Source organism: Coffea eugenioides, chromosome 2, assembly GCF_003713205.1.
Source record: "Coffea eugenioides isolate CCC68of chromosome 2, Ceug_1.0, whole genome shotgun sequence".
NCBI classification, from domain to species: Eukaryota; Viridiplantae; Streptophyta; class Magnoliopsida; order Gentianales; family Rubiaceae; genus Coffea; species Coffea eugenioides.
Window position 1 is genome coordinate 30870460 of NC_040036.1, and position 23176 is coordinate 30893635.

At 30.3% G+C, this 23176-nt stretch overlaps 1 protein-coding gene across 1 annotated transcript; it reads left to right on the top strand.

The window, feature by feature from the left end:
• Positions 1–9359: 9359 nt before the first annotated feature.
• LOC113762290 (beta-glucosidase 12-like) lies at positions 9360–23176 on the top strand. The gene is made up of 13 exons (XM_027305675.1): positions 9360–9525; positions 9796–9865; positions 11260–11318; positions 14533–14608; positions 15008–15085; positions 15187–15274; positions 16950–17205; positions 20974–21089; positions 21512–21729; positions 21819–21850; positions 21951–22053; positions 22135–22237; positions 22803–23176. The coding sequence occupies exons 1-13, from the start codon at positions 9385–9387 to the stop codon at positions 22969–22971; spliced, it is 1509 nt and encodes a 502-aa protein (XP_027161476.1). The 5' UTR covers positions 9360–9384; the 3' UTR covers positions 22972–23176.

Here is a 23176-nt window from a genome sequence, read left to right on the forward strand (position 1 = left end):
ATTCATATGACCGTTATAAGGTCTATGCCAAAGTTTTGGATAGAAAGGAAATAAAATTTTTGAATATTGTTTGTTAACCAATTTTTCAAAAATTTTGTTTTTGATAATTGAACACCATTATAGGTATATTTAATATGCATTTTATCATTATTTCAACTACATCCCAGCCTTTTTTTCACCAAATGAATGATTTTAACCTATTTTTTCCTAACCTCTTAATGATTAAGCTAGATAACAAGATAAAATCGTAGTAAAAAAAAGATAGATTTTCTATGTTTAAATTGTCTAAGTACCTCAAAACCTATCTTCGGTTGTATACGCCAAAAAAAAGGCCCAAAATGTGCCCAAATTTTATGGCATTTTTGTTACTTTATGTTTACATAATTGAACATAAATTTTTTTTCTTTTTTCTTGCCTTTTCCTACATAAGAAATATGAAAAAGGCTGAAAAAGAATCAACTTGTTTTTATTTTCATCTTCTAGTTTTCAAAAATCAACTTGCAAAAGGGCAAATTTGGAAGAATATTATAGTCTCTCTACTAAATACATTTTTAAATATAAATTTTACCTAAAGGGATTGATATGTTACAAAAGTTGTCATTCTAAGGGTGCTAAGTGTGATTTCAAAAACTTTAGGGGGTGCTAGGTGTGATTAGGAAAAACCTCAAGGGAAGTTTCTGAAATTATCCCTTAATATAAATGTAAAGAATGAAGGCAGCAAAGAACTTAAAAGGCATCTGGTATTTAGTAAAATAAAAGGATATAAATAAGCATAAATAAATAAAAGTAAAAATGGATAAGAAATCAACAAGCATCATGGTTAAGAGTAGGGGTGCTGTCGAGTCGAGTCGAGCTCGAGTAGTGCACTACTCGAGCTCGACTCGAGGCAAAATAACTAAGCTCGAGCTCGTCAAGTTTTTAAAATTCGAGCTCGAGCTCGAGCTCGACATCAATTTATGGAACTCGAGCTCGAGTTTAATTAAATGTAATTAATTCAAATCAAGCTCAATCGAGCTCAATCAAGCCTAATCAAGCTCAAGTAATAAAAATTAATATTTTTTATATAATTTTAAATAAAGGATATTATTGACATTTCACAATAATAAAAATTAAAATATATATTATAAAAAGCTCGATTTTATATTATATTTGGAAATAAAATATGGTTTCTAAATCGAGCTCGACTCGATAGCTCTAACGAGCAACTCGAGCTCAAACTCGAGTGGGGTCAACTGAGCTCGAGCTCGAGCTGCTGACCAAGTAGATCGCGAGCTCGAGCCGAGCTACTTGGTTCAGCTCCAGCCCTAGTTAAGAGGAAGAAAAATGTGGGAATTGTCATCTCTGTGATAGGTTTCCAAATGACAAAAACAAATAAAAAATACAAAAGAGTAGATAGCTCAAACAAAAGTATTGTTTGAAAGGACAATCACCATTTAATGCTAGAGGAAAAGCAACATTATTACTGGGAAGCAAAGAAGAACAAAATCAAAATGGCAATTTTTCAATGAAGAAAAGGCGAGTTTCAAAAAAACACATGGAAACAAAAACTGAGGCATCCACAATAGACAACAATAAGTCAACAAAAAATTGGGTGGCATAACTGGAAAATAAGACAACACCTAAGGCTAAACTAATACTCATCAACAGCCAAGATGGGCCATCTCTGCAGATCACAAGAGGCAAAAATGACACAAATAAAAGTGAAACAAAGAACAAATAAATTGGCTAATTACTCATTTTATTGTTCAAAAAAAAATCGCAAGAATAAGGCTCTAACAGAGTTATGGTACGAAATTATGGCTGCCGAGCTTAGTCAGCCTAGAAGTAAAAATATTTTTTTAAAAAAAAATTTATCAGCCCAGCAGTCACGTGCAACTTTTTCTTAAAACACAAGCCGACAGCCATCATCAAAAGCCAAAAAAAAAAAAAAAAATTATGTGGGGATATTAGTTGATGGGTCCCCATTCTGATGGTTCCTGCAGTTGCTTCCAGTATCATATGTGGGGATGGATTGTGGATTCTCCATCGGTTCTAGATTTATTCAAAGTTAACCCACCAATCTGCATGAATTCATTTTTGTAAACTCATTTAAATTCATTTTTACTAATTAAATTATCAGTTTATACCATCTTTTGCACCCATCATTAGTTTTAAATATTTACTTATAATGTTTAATAAGCCTAATTATTATTTTTTTATCCGTACTTTATGTCATAAAATTACATACTATTTAATAATTAAATAATAAGAATATAAAAATTTGAACTAAGTATTATAAAAGTTAACATAAAAACTTAATGCAAAATTTTGAACCCCTAGTATTTTTTTCATGTGTAAATTTAAAATTTCATTTTGGAAAGGTAGGGAAAGAGGCAATAACTTGTTATAAATTAGTAATGATGAAAAATGAGCAAATTAACAAATTAAAAGAAATAAACTGATAAGATAAAACTAACAAATAATAATAATAATAATAATAATAATAATAATAATACTAATGAGCACAATAACTGGACGTAACAATTTCCGTAGTGTAGTGCAGCAGTTGCGAAAAAATTGTAAGGTCGGTATAATAGTTAAATGGGCAAAAATGATTTATGCTAATATACCATTGTATACCAAAAGATTTTTTTTTTTTGGAAAAAAATCAAAAGGTTTTCAATTGCCGGGCATTTGGTTACAATCTTGGATTAGTTAGATATCCATATCAGACTAGAATTAGGGGTGGCAATTCGGGTCCAAATCAGGTTGGCGGGTCGGGTTCGGGTCAACCCGCCAGAAAATCTGTTAACCCGAACCCGACCCGCCAACCCGCGACGGGTCAGGTATGCTAACCCGAACCCGAAAATTTCAGGTTGACGGGTCGACCCGAAATGACCCGAAACTTAATTTTAATTTATTAATTTATCACTGTAATTTCTAATAAAATCAATTTCTCACAAAACTAATTACATAATCAAGTAATAAAAATTTAAATAAATAATTCCAAACCAAATCTAAAATAAATTAAACACCGTAAAAGTGTTTTATCCCAAACAAAATATAAAATAAATTAAAACAGTATAAAAGTAAAATATAATATAATATATTATTTGTCCAAATATAATAATTTCAACTTCACACAAATTAAATAAATTCACTTACGATTAAGTAATTAATGCCTTTGAAAAAAAGAATAACTTAGTTTAGTTAGATAAAATTATTTTTATGTTTATTAAATTATTTTTAATTTGTAAACGGGTCATATCAGGTCATATCAGGTCACCACGGGTTGACCCGAAATCGACCTGTTTTCTTTTCGGGTTCATCGGGTCCAACCCGATTCTGACCCGAATTCCCGAAACCTCAACCCAAACCCATTAATTTCGTGTTAGGTTCGTGTCGTGTTTTCAGGTCGTGTCGAAAATTGCCACCCCTAACTAGAATGCGTCAAGAGTAATAATGGAAGCAAAATAATTAACCATGGAGTTTGTCAACTTCCAATATCTGACACATTGCCGCAGTCGTTTTTTTTTTCCCGCCTTCCATGATGGCACAGGCCGGCAGCCATCTTAAATTTTTTTTAAAAGGTTGCATCTGGGCTGCCGGGCTTTGTCAGCTTAGAAGCCCCAAAATTTAAAAAAAAAATCATTTGCTAAGCTCGATAACTATAGTTTCATATCACAACCTTGTCAGAATCTTATTATTTTTTTTAGAATAATAATCTAAGCAATTAGTCAAATAAATTATAAAGGACCACACAACTATAGCTTGCATCTTCCGGTCTCCTGAGTAAGGGAGAAACAGGAAATAGCATTAGCAAAAAATGAAGAACTACTAAGGCTAACCCTAGTGACGCGAGGAGCTGCAAAGAGAGTGATGCAAATAGACCGCAATAACCTGAACATATCAACCAATACCAACGCAAACACTCTCTTACTGTTCATCCAGGCAACTCTCCTTTTAGATTGTTAGATATTATATACTTGCACCCGATCTTCCTAACGCTTCATTTCATTCGATTGGGTACTCTAGCGGTGGGCAAAAGAATTAAGGCTATTGGCATCCCTTTCCTTCAAAGGGGAAATAAATTAAGCATCTGATGGACTTTACAAATTAAACATCACTTCCTACATGGACATCTGATGTGAAATGCCAATTAAAATCATTTATAATAACACTGTTCATTGACGTGAATGCCACCTACAATATTTCCTATAATTAAGACATGGGATAATTTCACAAACCTCCCCTGAGGTTTCTGACACTTGCACTGAGACCCCTCCAAATTTTAAAAATTTCACCTAGCTCCCTTGCTTTTCAAATTTGATAACAATTCAGTCCAATTAGGATTAAAATATTACTATCATGATAGAGATGATATTTATATTCCATGAATACCCTCTTCCTCCCTATATTAGTACAAGATTGCTTGTTAATAAAAAGATAGAGATGATTATGGGTATTTTATTTTGAATCATTTAATTTATGTTAAATATATAAATATTTGCAAATAAAATTCAAAAGCCGTTACATAAATATTTTTACGAAAGGAAAACTAGCATGTTTTGTATTTAATATAAATGAAGTATTTGAAAGTAAAAAAAAATGTCCATAACATACCAGTTCTTTACGAATTTCTTCCATTATATGAATAAAGTACTAGCTATTTATGAGTATTTTACTTTGAATCATTTAATTTATATTAAATACATAAATGTTTATAAATGAAATTCAAAAAGTGTTACACTAATATTATTACGAAAGGGAAACTAGTAGGTTTTATATTTAACATAAATTAAATACGTGAAAGTAAAAAAAGAAATTACCCACTTTTTACCAGCTCTTTACGGATTTCTTCTATTATATGAATAAAATACTAGCTATTTATAGGCATTTTACTCTGAATCATATAATTTATGTTAAATATATAAATGTTTGTAAATAAAATTTAAAAAGTGATATACTAATATTTTTACGAAAGGAAAACTAGTAGGTTTTGTATTTAACATAAATTAAATACGTAAAAGTAAAAAAAAAAAAAAATTGCCCATAACATATCAGCTCTTTATGGGTTTCCTCTATTATACAAACAAAGTAATAACTATTTATGAGCAAAAAAAATATCCCATAAAGTACCAACTCTTTATGCCTTTTGTCTATTATATGAACCAAGTACCAGATTTTTATGGACATTTTATTATGAATCATTTAAGTTGTGTTAAATACATAAATATTTGTAAATAAAATTCAAAAGCCGTTACACAAATATTTTTATGAAAGGAAAACTATTATGTTTTGTATTTAATATAAATGAAGTATTTGAAAGTAGAAAAAAAAATTGTCCATAACATACCAGTTCTTTACGAGTTTCTTCCATTATATGAATAAAGTACTAGCTATTTATGAGTATTTTACTTTGAATCATTTAATTTATATTATATACATAAATGTTTATAAGTGAAATTCAAAAAGTGTTACACTAATATTATTACAAAAGGAAAACTAGTAGATTTTTATTAACAAGCAATCTTGTACTAATATAGGGAGGAAGAGGGTATTCATGGAATATAAATGTCATCTCTATCATGATAGTAATATTTTAATCCTAATTGGACTGAATTGTTACCAAATTTGAAAAGCAAGGGAGCTAGGTGAAATTTTTAAAACCTAGAGGGGTCTCAGTGCAAGTGTCAGAAACCTCAGGGGAGGTTTGTGAAATTATCCCTTAAGACATTTCCAATTAAGGTCTCAATTGCTTCTTTGTCTTCACTCTTCACTTAGTTTCTTCAGCCTGATCATCCAGCACCCGCAACCTGTACACCAAATCCATCCGATAAAGTCTCCTTCTCCTGTGATCTTTACAATCTTAACACCTAAAACCACAAATTAAAAAAATCATCAATTTTTCATCTAAGGATTGATTATGTAGTCTTTCGACTTTATCCTATGATTACAATTTGTTCATCAATGTTTTTGTGCTCTTAAAATTTCAAGGGAAGAAGGGGAAGAAAGGGTGAGGCGAAGTTGAATTAGGGATAAAGAAAAAGGAGACAAGGTAGGAGAGAAAGTCTTGAGAGGCTTAAGAGAATGGTGTAGGTACTCGATTGTCCAGTGATCGAGTCTGATTGTACTGTCTTAGACGAAAGGCAAAAAAAATAAGAGTTTCTGTTTAGTGGGTTATTAAAAGAGCAAATCTTTAGGCAACGAAAATAAGAGTTTCAGTTTAGCAGGCTATGACAAGAGCAAATCTTTTATCCACATATGCATTAACAAGTTTGGATCTATATTACATGCGTGAAATTTAGAATGCCATTTTAAATTGGGATGATGTAGGATATATCAAAAGCTATACTATTAATATTTACAAAATTAATCCTTATTAAAATAATAAAAAATAAAATTACAGCACCTCATCAGTCCACGTTTCATTCCACTTAGGAGGTGATATAATGGTGAAAGGAATATACCGTGAAACGTATGATTTCTTCACTAAAAATGTATATGTGTGACGGTGTGCAACACAACACCGGAAATTTTAATTGTTAGCCCTGTTTGATACTTGAGTTTTTTGCCAAGTTTATCTGCTACAAGTTTTTTAAAAACTTTAGCTACAGTAACCTCAAAAAACTTTTCAAAATTTTTAAATTATACACTTCAAAATATTCAAAAATTACACAAAAATTTACACATTTCAAAAAATTTTTTAAAAACTTCTACAGCAAGCTACAATAAAGTTTTAGACAAATATCCAAAAAATTCACTTGCCAAACGGAGACTTATGACAGTGTAAGAAAAGAAGTTTGAGTTTTTAACCAAAAAAATAATAGAAGTATGAATAGATATAAATTGTGGGATAATTTCATAGACCTCCCCTGAGGTTTCATGAAATATCACCTAGTACCCTTGAGGTTTTCAAAATCTCACTTAGCACCCTTTGAATTGACATTTTGGTAACATTGGAAGGCCTTCTAACCAAAAGTAATATTAAAAAATTCATGTTTGAGGAGAGAGATTATTTTAGTGTCTTCAATACCCTTAAGCTATAAAAAAATGAACATTTTACAAACCAAAGAAAAAAAGTACTAAATTGGAACCATCTTAAAAGTGAGGAGATGAAAATTGGTAAGATTTTATGTTACAGCCAATAGTCACTTCTGTAGTAGGAATAGATAGTAAAAGCAAATACTATTTTTTAAACCATTTCTGCAAATAGAACCCTTCATAGCATTGAAGGTAATTAGCATGTAAAATCATACATTTGAGCAAAAAAAACTTAGTAATAGATGAAATTTAACTTCAATATCATACAAAAAATTTACTCAAAATAGACAAACTTTTTTTATGGGTGAGAAATATGAAAATTTTATTATAGAAAAAGTCCGAATTTGAAAAACTATTTGGAGTTTCAATTACTTTATTTCTCTTGCACTCTACATGAATAGGAATATATAAATATAGTTGTGAAACACCAAAAAAGGGAAAAAATAAAAAGAACCTGCAGCTATTCTTCTCCAAATGTATTGAATATTTCATTGATTAAATCCTATATTTCATTGACATTTGCAATTCAATTATATATACATATATATATATGTATGTATGTATGTATGTATGTATGTATGTATATATGTTTGTATAAAAATTGTTAAAGAAAAGTAGAAAATTTAGAGAAAGAAAAACAAGTTCAGAAAATTTAAATACGAGGGTATTATTGACAATTCATCACCTTTGATATTAGTATGTGGCCCTACTATCACTTCAAGAGTGCTAAGAGTGCTAAGTGAGATTTTGAAAAGTTTAGGGGAGCTAGATGATATTTCATGAAACCTCAAGGGAGGTTTCTAAAATTATCCCATAAATAGTTGACGTTTGATAGAGAGAGAGAGAGAGAGAGAGAGCATCTGACAATGACAGCCGCATAAGCTTTTTTAAGTATTTGATTGAGCTATCACGTCTGTCCTATATGTTCATCCTTAGCTTTTCACTGCGTTCGAAGAGCAAATAAATAAGGGATAATTCCAGATACCTCCCCGAGATTTTTGACTATTTCATTGTCCTTCCTCTAAATTTTAAGAATTACACTAATTTTTATTGAGATTAATTATCTTGTAACATTTAGATCCAATTAACAATTAAAAAGTGATACTAGAAGAGAGAAAATAATATAATTTCATCATTACCCCTCATCTATTATATTATTTAATTAATTTAATAGCAACCCAAATATTAAAGAGAAATACTAAAAATTTGTTGTTCATCATTAGGAATCAAATCATATATAATATCAAAAAATAATATATCATTTTATATTTTTCACTTTATATAGGATCCAAATTACTCTTTTCAGTTACATACCCATTATTAAACATGCTTAACAACAAATAATCAAAAAATTTGCAACCAAAATATTACAGAGAACAAACTTTAATATCATAAACATCGTATTGGTATATTAATCTTAGTTGTTGAGATTTTTATGGTATTAAATTTCGCTCTTTGTAATATTTTAGTTACATATTATTTTTGATTATTTGTTATTGATTATATTTGACATGGGTTTATAATTGAAAAGAGCAATTTGGATGTTACATTAAGTGAAATATATATAATAATATATTATTTTTAATGCCATATGTGATTTAATCCCTGACAATAAATAGCAAATTCTAGTATTTTCTTTAATGTTTAGATTGATATTAGATTAATTAAATAACTTAGTAGATGAGAGGCAATGGTAGAATCATATTATTTTCTCTATCCTAATATCACTTTTTAATTATTAATTAAGTCTAAATGTTACCAGATAATAAACTTCAAGGGAGGTTATTATAATTTTCAAATCTAAGGAGAGACTAGTAAAATAGTCATAAACCTTAGAGAAGGTTTCGAAATTATCCCAATAAATAAAGTAATTGATATCATATCCAGCGTGGGACATCATTAAAGTTATTAAAGTGAATATAATGGTGAACTAGTCCTACCACGACTTGCAAGAGGCGAGATCAGAATTGATAGAATAGGTTTTTCCTTTTTTTTGTAAATGTTAATTTTTTTCTTATTTTATAAGTGTAGTACTCCTATTTCATGCATATTTTTGGAAGTAAAGTTTATTTTTTCATCTTTTCACAAACTATTTACTTAGAGTTGGCATCCCTACCCTACATATACGGGATTTGCCAACCAAAAAAAAAAAAATCTCCTCGAAACATTTGTATATATAATGAAGTTCCACTTTTATGCATTAAACACATTTAAAAGTTTATTGTGATCCAGAAATATACAGAGAGGCTACGTCATAAAGTTCCATAAATAGAAGACAGATGACAGAAGACTCAGGAACCATTGGCCAACGCATCTATTTAAAGTGGGGGACCTCGAAGGCTTCCAAGACCACACTTAGCTATGGCAATGCAAGTCACTTTTCTGGTTGCCCTTCTTCTACTCCCCATTCATCTTCTAAATGCGAGAACTGTCATAACTTCATTCAATCGAAGCAGCTTTCCCGATGATTTTGTATTTGGAGCTTCCTCAGCTGCCTATCAAGTACACTTGATCTTGTTAATTCACCACCTTTTTTTTTTCATTCTTTTCACTTCCAGTAGTCAGACACACGGAGTTCGAACACTAAACTTGGCATCTTGTGTTTACTTCAAGAAAAAAAAAATTTGCCAGTCCCATTTTTGCAGTTCCTATACTTTTGCCATTTTTTTCTTTTTGAAATGAAAAAAAAATGTATTTTAAATTTTTATTTCCTTTTGTGCATTTATCCTAATGGTAATTTAAAGTGTGAATGTTTATCTTTTCTTGTTCCAGTATGAAGGTGCAGCATTTGAAGGTGGGAAAGGTCCAAGTATCTGGGATACATTTACCCATAAATATCCAGGTCTGTATGTGTGACGACACTGATGCTCAATTCAATATGAAACCACAATTTTTTTTACGAATTAACGCATTTACTTTTTCATCTGTACTGCATTTACCTGAGTGGTTTACTGTAAAAAAGAAGCGCTTACTGCTTTTCTTTATTATTGTTTTTTGGATGAGGTCAAAAAGTACAATGAAAGGAAATGCTAAATCTACCCTCTTTCTTTTTAAGGTAATCATACAGCTTAAAAATATGAAGAAAGGGCAAAAAGCCTATTTGGTCCTCTAAGTTTAATGATTTTAAACTTTTAACCCTTAGTTTATTAGTTGTCTACTTTTGGCCTTTGAACTATTGAAAACAAATATTTGTAACCCTTTCGTCAATCTAACTGGAGGTGTTAAAGTTGACGGAAAGACCATTGTGCGCGATGTACAAGGCAAATGGAAAGATTTTTTTGTCGGAATAGTGAAGAGAGCAACCCCAAGAAACATTTTGGTGTGAAATTCAAAAGAATTGGTGATTGATGTGTAAAATGATGATAGATCTACCATCTTTGACTTTAGATCTTGTCTTATGGAGTTAGATTTAACAAAAACGAAGCTCAAATTTGAAATCTATGCTATCATCGAAGGCTTAGGGTGTAAAGCAACTATCAACCCTCGGTCAATAGCCGTTGATCGGGATGAATAGTTATAGCGGTCAATGGACTTCATTAATGAAGAAGAAGATTAAAATGACATCATTTTGAGCTAGTTCTGTTAGGATTAAGAATTCAAATTCATGGAAGGCCTATAACTACACGTTTTTAATAGTTCAAGGGACTAAAAATATACAAATAATAGTTGGATGATTAAAAATGTAAATTCATCAAGTATGAGGGCCAAATAGACTTTTCGCTCTATGAAGAAATAATTTGGTGAGGATTGCAATGGCAAATCAGTACACACAATTGATACAAACACATACATTTTTATAAATAATATTTTACTTGCATCATAAATACATTTTTTAATCCAACTTTTTATATTTTCAATCATATTTTTATTTCACATACATCATATTATAAAAAATATTATAATAATTATTTTAAATAATACTCTATTCAAACACAAATTTTGTAACAATTGTAACAACGCAATGTAGCAAATGCCAGATTTGGAGTCTCTTCTTTGCCCTTGCTTCTCTGCCCTTGTTAATCCAATCTGCTTTAATTACATCTAATAGGATACATGGGCTATAAGCAAAAGCATTGAGAATCCAAATCCCCGAATATTAGAATTATCAGAAAATAATTCCGTAATAAATGCAATGTGATATGTGCAAGCTTAAGAGTCTTTGCCTGATGCCGATAATTCATGTGACATCTCAACTCAACCATACTTTTTCTTAAACATTAGAGAACTTTTTGGCAGGGAAAATCTCGGATGGGAGTAATGGTGACGTAGCCGAAGACTTTTATCATCGATACAAGGTATATTATTATTTTCGGAAAAACGAATGAACATAATGTTGACTAATACTAGACAAGAGGGAGAGTTGATTGATTAACTAGTAATCAACAATAATTGTTGTTGCATGCTATTCATTTTCTTTCCCCTCCCCCCAAAACTTTTCAACTTGATGTACATTTTTAAGCAAGGAAGATGTGGAATTTAAGAAACAGGCAAGAAGAAGGGAGGATTTAAATTCAGAATCTTTAAATCTAATATGCATTTTACTTGTTTATAAATTATAAAAATTAGTCTGTCTAATGGGTGCCCATAACACACTCGTTAAGATAAATTTCACGTGTTATATTTTTGAAAATATAAAATTAATTAGAAAAAGTAATAAATATAAGTGAGGTTAGGTAAGATTAAATAACAAATATATATAAATACAAGAAAGAATAATAATTATTAGTATATATATATATATATGATAGATTATGTAAATACTAAATTATTAGTATATATATATATATATATGATATGTTGGATGAATATTAAATATATTAACAAGTTGCGGCCGCTAGAATAACCCTTACAAAATTTGAAGAGCCGGTCAAGTCATGCATGTAGATAATTCACACACACGGTATCACATCATATAGGTTTGTTTGAACATCTGATTATTTTTCCAAATATATTTGCTTACATCATCATTACAATTTTCAATACACTTTTTTATGTTCCCAATTACCTTTTTATTTCACATACATCACACATCACAAAAAGTGCTATAGTAAAAAATATCTCAAATAACTTACAATCCAAACAAAGACCGTGTTTTTCAACATATACAAGTGGTGACGTAGGTTACTTCGGGCCCCATTGTTATCTTGTACAGGTGATATCCTCCGTTTGGATAAACTGTTTTTGAAGTGTTTTAAAAAATTTTACTGTAACAATGTATATAAAAAAATTTTATTATAAAAATTTTTAATATATTATATGAATAGAATATTTTTTAATTATTTTTATTTATGTATTATTATAATATCATATTAAAAATATATTTTTTTTTAAAAAAAAATGATCAATCCAAACAATGATCGTACAATTTAAAAGGCTGGGCAATGATTGTAACCTCTGAAGGGGACATGGCACATGGTCTACAACCAATCTAGGCCACAACTGGATGATTGCATTTTATTGGAGAAGGTGTACGAAATCAGTCCAAACAGTCTTTTTTTGGATTCTTTTTTTTGAAGAAAACGAGCATTTTCAATCAGTCCAAAGAGTTCGTTTTCAAAAATTTTGAATCTTGATGACAAAATGTTTTTTTATAATCATTTCTTTGATTCTAGAGAAAATCAGGTCTCATAAAAGAAAATATATTTTTCTAAGCAAAACTCGAAAAACTTTTATTATTCACCTCAAAAGCTTATTCCAGGGAATTAGAAAAAAACTTAAATATATGAGGAAAAAACACTCTGTCAAAAATAACTTGTGATTATATGAAATATATCTTCAAAACTTTCCAAATATGAACATTTGATAAGCTATTTTTTTTCTATTCATTTATGTAATTTACATGTAAATGAAATGCATCTAATTAGCATAACTTTTAGTACCCAAAAAATTTTAAAAAAAAAAATTTTTGTACATAAGTTACGAGTTGTTTCCGTATTATCTGATAGAGACTTGCCTCATATCAGATGTAACTAATTTATTATGGGATCGTCTATTTCTATACCAACAAGAACTCAATGCCTTTTTTATACGAAAGTAGATTTCAGGATCTTTTCATTTTAGCCGAAGCACACAAATGTGTCATAGTCTGCCTAATTCTCAAGGAAACGAATAATAAACATCTACGTGAGGTTCCACCATTAGCGTTAGAAGGAAACACACGGGACACTGATAAGGGGAAGAGTACGACTGCAACTTGCAAGCAACTCGGCCTGGCTGGCCACCAATCGCATCCGTTAAAACTTGATTTGAGTTCGATTAATTCTAAGTTGTTAGATTCATGAGAAAAAAACTATTTTTCATATTGTTTCAAAAGACGAAGAAAAAATAGTTAATATGTAATTAAGGATCCGGGATTTAATAGTTTAAATTTTTGGGTTAGAATTGGATTCCTAACTTACATATTAGCTTTTTTGGTGGGCTCTCTTGAGGTGTTTCTCCCTAAAAAGTGATATCAGAACTTCAGGTTGCGAAACTACTTATGAACAAGTGGATTCTTCTCAGAGTTGAACTGGTAAAAATTCTTTCTTGATGGTGGATCTAAATGTCAAGGAGTTTGGCTGGTGTTGGATCAAGTGTGTCATGGGTTTGGCAGGGGGTCCGATTCCACTCTTAAGAAAGAGCGGTTAATATATAAGTAAGGGTTCGAAATCTAATAATTTAAATTTTTAGATCAGAGTTGGATTCCTAACTTACATATTGGGTTCTTTGATGGACTCTCGCGAGATGTTGCTCCCTAATTCAAGTTCGGGTCAATTTAGCGGGACTATCGAGTTATGTCCGAGTATAAATATACTCAACTCATATTGGCTAGTTGAACTTGCTTGATTTTATATTTTTTTTAATTAATGTTTTATTAGTATTGAAATTACATAAATGTCTCCCATAGTTTTATTATTTATTAGAGTAAAATATATATTTTTTCCTTTTTAAAAGATATTACAGCTTTTATTTTGATCTCGACTAAATTTGAAACTAAGTTCAAATTCGAGCTTGAGTTTTACGTTAAAAACTCGATCAAGTTTGAATGAATCTAATGAAATTAAACCAAACTCAGTTCAATTAAATTAAAACTTGACTAGACTTGATTTATCGTAGATAAGACGACCCTGCTGATCTGAGAGGGTCCTTTTTATGTCTAATTAGCTTTTAGATATGTATACCACATCAGAAGTTAGTAAAAGCATGCTTCATGCCTTATTTGAAAAGTTTCAGTCTCAAATAGTTGAACAATTTAGTCTGCTTCTAAGTTTTCTTTTTTCCCACTTCCTTTGCTGTTTTCTCCTTCACCTCTCTCTTAGCAACCGCTCAATAATGGCTCAACAATTCCCCGCCACAGAACATTAAAGAAGAAGAAATTGAAAATGAAAAGAAAGAGGAAAAGCAAAATAACACAGCAGAAGGAAAAAAGAAAGGTCTTCACAAAGAGAAGAAAACATCATCATTTTCAGTATTCACCAGTAACATGTACGCCGCCTGATTAACTCCCTTTTCTTTATGTGTTGGCAACAGGATGATGTCAAATTAATGAAGTTTATTGGACTGGATGCTTTCAGATTTTCCATCTCCTGGCCCAGAATATTGCCTCGTAAGACATACAACAAAAACTATTGCTCAAAATTGGCGTGGCTATAGGCCAATAGCCAATCGAATTTGTTCATTTTCTAACTCATTCAATCATTCTTACTTTATCTTTTGACGCACCATAACAAAAAGTTCAATAGTCATATTCAGAATAATTTGATGTATAATTAAGCGGTTTGTCTAATGTGTGTTCAAAGCAGACCGAATAATACGATCCTCGAGTTTTTTAGTCTTTTGAAAAGTAATAAACTGTCTGAGTATCTATATACATGGGGACCATTATATTTGTAATTTGAGATAGTAAATTAAGTGTAAGATAGATATATACGAATAAAAACTATTGATCAAAATTAACATGGTTTTGTCTCACTCTTATTACTCGTCATTTTTTGTAAATTTTTAGGTGGGAAGCTTAGCGGAGGTGTTAATAAGGAAGGCGTGGCTTTCTACAACAATCTCATCAACGAACTCATATCAAATGGTTCGTTTACTAAACCTTCCGTTCTTTAACCACTTCCGTGGAACAAACTTTTTTTCTTTATTGAACTGCTTATTAACAATTTTTCCTGATATTATACTTAGGTATAAAGCCCTTCGTGACAATCTTCCATTGGGACACTCCCCAAACACTTGAAGATGAGTACCATAGCTTTCTAAGCCCTCTTATTGTGTAAGTAAAACTTAATGGAAATTCGAACTCTTTTTTAGCTAATGGAGGTCGTAGCTAAATTAAAACCGTTTAATCTAAAAATTATTTGTAGCTATGAGTTTTTCCAATCTGGTTCATAAAATTGCTCAAATTCTATCTTTTAACTCATGCCTGCTCCCTATTTTAGGATGGTCTCTTCTTATTTCCAATAGTAGGCCAAGGTTGGATTTGGACTTGACAATTTCTAATGGCTAATATGCAACGTATATTAGGATTCTTTTTTTTATTATTTATTTAAATTCCAATTAAGCTCATTTCTTTTTCTTTTTTTTTCCTTTTGCCCTTTTTCTTCTTCTTTTCCCAGCATTCACTAGCTTTTACCCACCTTAACCTCAGATAGGCAGATTTAGGTGCAACGGTAGACAACATTTGACAGCTCAAATTTACTATAAAAGTCCGGAATCTAGGCCGTCAAATTTAAGTGAACGACTTAGATTCCGGACCCTTGTGGCAAATCAAGGGAGTTAATTGTATGATGCCATTGTACCTACAACCACAAATAGGGTGAAATAGCTTGTTGCAGTTTTCTTTTCTTTTTTTTTTTTATTTAACTTTGAGGAAAGAGTTTTGTCATTAGATTCATGAAGAAAATGACCATCCATATACTTCAAGAACATGACCTTCCTAACTTGATCCACATTTTCCAGAACACAAATAGGACAATAAGGAAGATGAATTTGAGCATGGCCTATATCAGCCACGTTGAATCTTCTAAACAAAATGGTTATGTTTGGCATGAGCCTATATGTCATGATCGCCAATAAGCACTTTGACTCTAAGTTCTAACTAATAATGGGAGCAAATAGGAATGGCAACGGGCGAGTTCTCCCAGCCCCCGCCCCGCTTTCCTTGTGGGGTTAATAAAAATTTGTCATGTTATTTAATTGTAGTCAAATTTTAGCAAATAATTAAATACTAAAATATCAACACATCACCAAGTTATTATTCATTGTAATTTCACAATTGAAATCCATAAAAACAATCAAACAAAAATTATTTGAATACAATCCAATATGATGAAACAAATACAACTAAAGTAGTCAAATTTTCACTTTTGAAATAAATACAATCACTAAGTGATTATTGTATTTTTTTGAGAAAAAAAGTGTTAGTGTTAAGTGTAATTAAGAATCTAGTATAAATGTATTAGTAAATTTAGTATAACTAATTAATAATTTCTATTAGTAGACATATATAATTATTAGTATAATTGATAATATCAATTATATTACATATACTAATATACATTATATAATATTATAACTAATAATAATATTATTATAAGTTTGTAATTAATTAAATTAAATATTATATATACATATATAAATATATATTTTTTTTTGTAATGGGTGGAGTCCCCTTTTTTAACGGGAGAAAAAATTCCCCCCTACCCCATTAGCCCCTAGTAGGCACTTGTCCCAATTGCCATCCCTAGGAGCAATCTACTGAGATAGCATACTTTGCCTTCATCCAAAAAGAAAAAAATAAAAAATTCCATTTTGCACTATTTGATAATTGCATCTATAACTATGACAATATGTTTTATATATATATATATATATAGACACACGCACATATATATACATATATATATATATGGCAAATTAAAGAAACCCAATTTCAATCCTGTTTTCAGGGATGACTACTTAGATTTTGTAGAGCTGTGTTTCAAGGAATTTGGTGATCGAGTAAAGCATTGGATTACCATGAACGAGCCATATATTTTCGTTAATAGAGGTTATGATGAGGGAACTAAGGCTCCCGGTCGCTGCTCTGCTTGGCTAAACCACGATTGCCCAGCGGGAAATTCAGCAACTGAGCCTTATATAGTCGGACACCATATGCTTCTTTGTCATGCAGCAGCTGTAAAATTATACAGAGAAAAATACCAGGTCAGCAATGTCATTTCTTGTTCCCGTAGCTAATTAACTATCTAAAAATCATCGATACTATTTAATGCTAGAATTTGTTTGTTGGCTCGTTTGAACTAATGTTCATTTTGGCGCATTTGATTTTTGTTTCCAAAAGACTTCTTACATAAAAAGAGCATCTCTACGTTATAAGTTAAGACTCTTCGTTAACCCTCAATGAACATAGCTAGGTTCTTTAATCTTCACCATGTATCGCCAATTTTGCATTAATCTCATGAACTCTAAAATCATATTAGGAAAGGTTATTTCTATACATGAGTAGATGTTAAATGTTGTAAGGAATCATAGAAACATGCATGGTGGAAAATTTTAAATTTTTTTTATTCCTTTAGTAGATTGACCTTTGATTAAATCTTGTGACAAAGAGTTTTTCAAGAAAATTATCTTAATCCATGAAAATTTTCTTGAACCACTGGAAATTTGACACAGAGAAGCAAAGTGACCCACGTAGTCGCAAAAGTGTCCAACCTCTAACAGTGATCCACATGAACCTCCCTAGTTAGAACCCCTAGTTCGAATTAGTTTAAGTTAGATTAGTGCCATCTTATGCTAAGGTACCTCCCACAAATTGGTTGTAAAAATCCTAGTTAGTCTTGACATAATATGCGTATCGATTAGTCTTGTTAGCAAAAGTTTAGTGAATATTTATAGACAAATAAGTTGTCTATATCCTTATAAAAACTTGAAATCAGTTTTAAGAGGATTCAGATTCCTTATTCTAATACAACACTTAGTGCTGTTTGATAACATAAAAAAGTGCTGAATCTGAATTGTTTCAGACATTCAGATGTTTTGAGTGTTTGATAAATAAAATTCACCTGTTGAACTTATTAAGTGGTGCTGAATTGTATGTATTTTTTTCAGCACAAGAATCGTAGCTGAATGCTTAATTTGATAAGAATCAAGAGATTTACTTCAACTACTTTATTTTATCTATCAAATATATCCCTGTTTGTTAATTATGTTCAAAATTCTTATTTAATTAAATAACCTAATATTCTCTATCTAACTATTTTTAGTTTCTCTTTCTCCCTTTTTAATGACTTTCAGATCTTCTTACTCCTCATATAATATATTTCATCTTTTATATTAATTTGATTTAAAAATAAATATTGTCATTTTCATACCTAACAAATTTAAACTAATTAAATCATAGATTTTATTTTTTTTTTTGAATGAAAGGATATAAGGGCAAAATTGTACAATCTAGCTTATTAAGCATTCAAATATAAATATTTATCAAACAGTATAAATAGATTCAGCATTAAAATTCAGACATTCATATATTCTTTTCAGTGCTTAAAATTCAGCAAATTAATTATTTCAGTATTCAGAATTCAGAAGAATTCAGATTCAGTTTTATCAAACGGAGCCTTAATGTCTGTTTGATAACATAAAAAAGTGCTGAAACTGAATTCATTCAGATATTCAATGTTTTGGGTGTTTGATAAATAAAAATTTTTCTGCTGAACTTATTAAGTGGTGCTGAATTTGTATGTATTTTTTTCAGCACAGAATCATAACTGAATGCTTAATTTGATAAGAATCAAGAGATTTACTTCAACTATTTTATCTTATCTTCCAAATCTATCCTTGTTTGTTAATTACATTCAAAATCCTTATCTAATTAAACAACCTAATATTCTCTATCCAAAATCCTTATCTAATTAAACAATCTGACATTCTCTGTCTAATGGCTTTCTACTTCTAGTTTCTCCCTATTTAATGATTTTTTTACAATTTCTCCATACTTCTCACATCTGTCTACTCCTTATCTTTTTCCATCTTTCTACTCTTTCATAATTTTGTCATTTTTTTCCTCCCAATTTTTTTTATTGCTACCGTACTCACTGATCTCAAATTCATTATTTCCAAGGTAAGTGACATTGATTATTTGTTGTTTTGCTTCAACATTTTTCCATTGAAGTAATTAAATTTCTATATAATTTGGTGTGAATTTAAAACTTGTTTATTGCAGCTTCCTTTTGCTTATATTTGGACTTTTCTTATCAAACTCTGATTTAAAAATATATTTGCACCGATATTTGGACTTTTCCATAATATATTTCTTCTTTTATAGTACTTTGATTTAAAAATAAATATTGTCATTTTCATACCTAACAATTTTAAACTAATTAAATCATAGGTTCTATTTCCTTTTTGGATTAAAAGATAGAAGGGCTAAATTGTACAATTTAACTTATTAAGCATTAAGTTATAAATGTTTATCAAACAGTATAAATATGTTCAGCATTAAGATTCAGATATTTATATATCTCTTTTCAGTGCTTAATATTCAACAAATTAATTGTTTCAGTATTCAGAATTCAGAATTCAGATTCAATTTTATCAAACGGAGCCTTATATTTGGAAGTCTTAAACCTATTTGCACTATGAATCCCTTAAGTTTAATTTGTCTCGTAAATTAAAATATAAGTTATAAAACTTATCTATCAAGTCCCTAGTTGAAATTTATTAAATCCAACTAAAGAAGTTCTTAATATGTGTGACTCATTGGGTTCTCATATATGTTAGCAATAAGTATGAGTTATAATTCTTAATAAATAAGAATTAATTAGATGAATTAAAACTCCTTTTAATTTATCATTGATTCCACCAATCAATCAACTCATACTTATAAATCAAGATTGATATCTAGCAATGCATCATGACCATCCAAGTAATGAGAAAAGTCAAGTGAATGATTTCATCTTTCCGTGAGTGTTCACTGTGTAATTAATATCCTTTTACCACACTTATCTCACATTAATCTTGGAATAAGTTGTACCTATTCCAACATGTGATTTATGTTCATTTTTGTACCAAAATATAACTCCGATGAAAAAGTACTTAGAAACATTTCCTAAGACTCTTTCATTTAGTACTAAGAATTCTGAGTTGTACTTCTACAAGTGACCAGATATGAGATAATTTCTCTTCCAAATAAGGTGGTAATCCTTATAAGTTATTCACTATCTTTTCATACTTCAAGTATATACCTGTCTGCCACTAATGTAAGCATTCCCTGTTATGGAAGTAATCATATAACAAACAAAGTATAATCATCCATGCTCAATATACCAGGATAACCTTAAGTGTAAGGATCACTTACACAAATGTCACTTAGAGATTAACCATTTGACACTTGAAGGATATCTCTATACGGATCAATCTAGTGAATTTGATCATGTTATCAAGCACCCATATACTAATTTAGGTGTCTCACCATAGTAGATGAGATCTACTACTTCTCATATAGAAATATCATAATATATGATAATCTAACCTTATTAACAATGCCCTTTCTTATTAATACTTTGACTAGAGATATTTAAAAATAAACCTTATCTATAATTGAATGAATCTCACTATCATAACTCTTATAATTTCATCGATTAGATTTATTTTTGGGGTTTTTTCATACTTATATAATATATAAGCAATCAATAAAATAAAGATGTCATTTGTTGTAACATAAATAATTCAAATGCATATTAAACCTTAAAAGTTGTTTGATTTTAGGGCATATACACTTTCAAATGCATATAATTTCATCGATTAGATTTATTTTAAGGGTTTTATCATCCTTATATAATATATAAGCGATCAATATAATAAAGATGTCATTTGTTGTAACATAAATAATTCAAATGCATATTAAACCTTAAAAGTTGTTTGATTTTAGGGCATATACACTTTCAAATGTGTAATTGAAACTTCAATTTGCAGGCAACTCAAAAAGGACAGATAGGGATTGCGTTGGTGTCTCACTGGATGGAACCGTACTCTAGAAGCAAGCTTGACATTCTTGCAAAACAAAGAGCTCTTGATTTTATGTATGGATGGTGAGTTTGGACAACAATTCTCTTTGCAAACATTGAATTCTTTCTGGTTCAACTGTGTCAATCGTCAACTTCAAGGAATAAGAATTATATTCCTGTTCGAGATTTATTGTTTGCTCTTTTCCATTTTCTATCTAGTAAGCAAAAAGTAGTACAAGTATTTATCTGAAATTTACATTGATTAAAAACTATAGTTGTAGACTAAAAACTATAGCTGTAAGACAAGACATCCAAATTAGTGGTAATACTAATGATTCTACAATTCAAAATTCAGGGCTCGCATTTTGTCAAGAAACAAGAAATAATAGTTCTTAAAATAAGTTAAATTAGAACATAAACTTTTGGTGCTTCATCTATCTTGTCTAAGCAATCTCATCTATAGATGCACGCTGACAATGTGTCATGGATTTGTGATGGTTTCGCAGGTTTATACATCCATTGATATATGGAGATTATCCTGCAAGCATGCATAAACTTGTTAAGAATCGTTTGCCCAAATTTACCCCGGAGCAATCTAAGATAATCAAGGGTTCTTTCGACTTTCTTGGACTGAATTATTATACAGCAAAATATGCAGTTCATATTGCCTCTCAGAGTACTATCAACGTTAGCAGCTCTACAGATCCTCTAGTCAAGCTCACTTGTAAGTTCTATGACAGATAATCTCATTTTTTATTCTTCCAATTTATGAATTATGCTATAAGAGTTCTTGATTATTTTCTTCGTTTCCAGCTGAAAGGAATGGAAAGTTCCTAGGTGATCCGGTGAGTCTGGCTGATAATTTCTTGATTTTTCCAAATCCCAACTACACATTCCCTGTTTTACATGGAAAATATTTAATATTTTTCTGAAAATTCATTGTAGACTGGAGTCAGTGCCTTCTATGCCTATCCAAAGGGACTTCGAGATCTTCTTGAATACACCAAGAAAAACTACGATAATCCACCAATTTATATCACGGAGAATGGTACATAAGACAATCTATTATTAATGCCTTTGCTTCTCTTTTATCCTTTTGTTCTCTCTTGATTGCTCTGATTATTTTCAGGGATTGGTGATGCAAATAATAGCACACGAATAAAAAGCATCAAGGATTTCCAACGAGTTGATTTCTACCATCGCCATCTTTTGGCTGTTCAAGAAGCCATTAAGTGAGTTTACTTGCTTTCTGTTGTTGTTTGCAATTATAAGTATGGAAAAGTGAAGGAAAATTAGGTTTTTGTACCTTTCTGTGTGTTTAATTAGCAGAAAAGTTATAAAATTTACCCACACTTTTCCTCACTTTTGTACATTTTATCTCCTACAAAATCTGCAAGATTTTAAAAGAAAATAATAAGTTATACGTGCTATTCATAATAACAACCACCATCTATTTTCACTCAAAAATTTGCTTGTCAATCAAACATGTGTAAGAAAATGAATTTTCTTTTCTTTACTTGATTTCCTTCACCTCAATTTCTCACATAACTTTACATCTAATCAAACAAAACCCAAGCCAAAATTTTATTCCAAGCCATACTACCGTATTAGATGTCCACTAAATAGTACTCAACAAATTCTAATTTTAGCAAAATTTAAATCCTTTTTTTTTTAAAAAAAAAGTAGCCATTTTGTTGCCTAGTGATGTTATAATGGTACTTTTGTTCATCTTTTTCTTTGTTTTTTGTAACTTTATAAGGTGCGTATTTTGATAAGAAATCGAACGTCTCTTGGCAGATTGGGAGTGAATGTAAAGGGTTTCTTTCCTTGGTCATTTATTGACAATTTCGAATGGGACTCCGGTTACACCGTGAGGTTCGGCATATGCTATGTGGATTACAAAGATGGACTGAAAAGATATCCCAAAAGCTCTGCTCTTTGGTTCAAGAAATTTCTCCGCAAGTAAAAACATTTTGCTACGTTGATATGCTGCGCTTATGGAGTAGATCCAAACATAGTTTGGGCATTTCAGAATAAAACATTTTTCTCATAACTGCATTTAAGAAGTATTTCTTCTCTCCTCTTTTTGGATGAAGCAATCAGAATGTGCAAATATATATCCAATTGCAAGATTATCCTACTATTGGACTTACCAAATATTCTACATTTTA

Bases quoted from the DNA above. Each gene is read 5' to 3' on its own strand.
- LOC113762290 (XM_027305675.1), top strand. From the start codon at position 9,385: ATGGCAATGCAAGTCACTTTTCTGGTTGCCCTTCTTCTACTCCCCATT. The intron at 11,319-14,532 runs GTATATTATTAT...TGTTGGCAACAG, and splicing joins ACTTTTATCATCGATACAAG to GATGATGTCAAATTAATGAA. The intron at 17,206-20,973 runs GTCAGCAATGTC...TTCAATTTGCAG, and splicing joins TATACAGAGAAAAATACCAG to GCAACTCAAAAAGGACAGAT.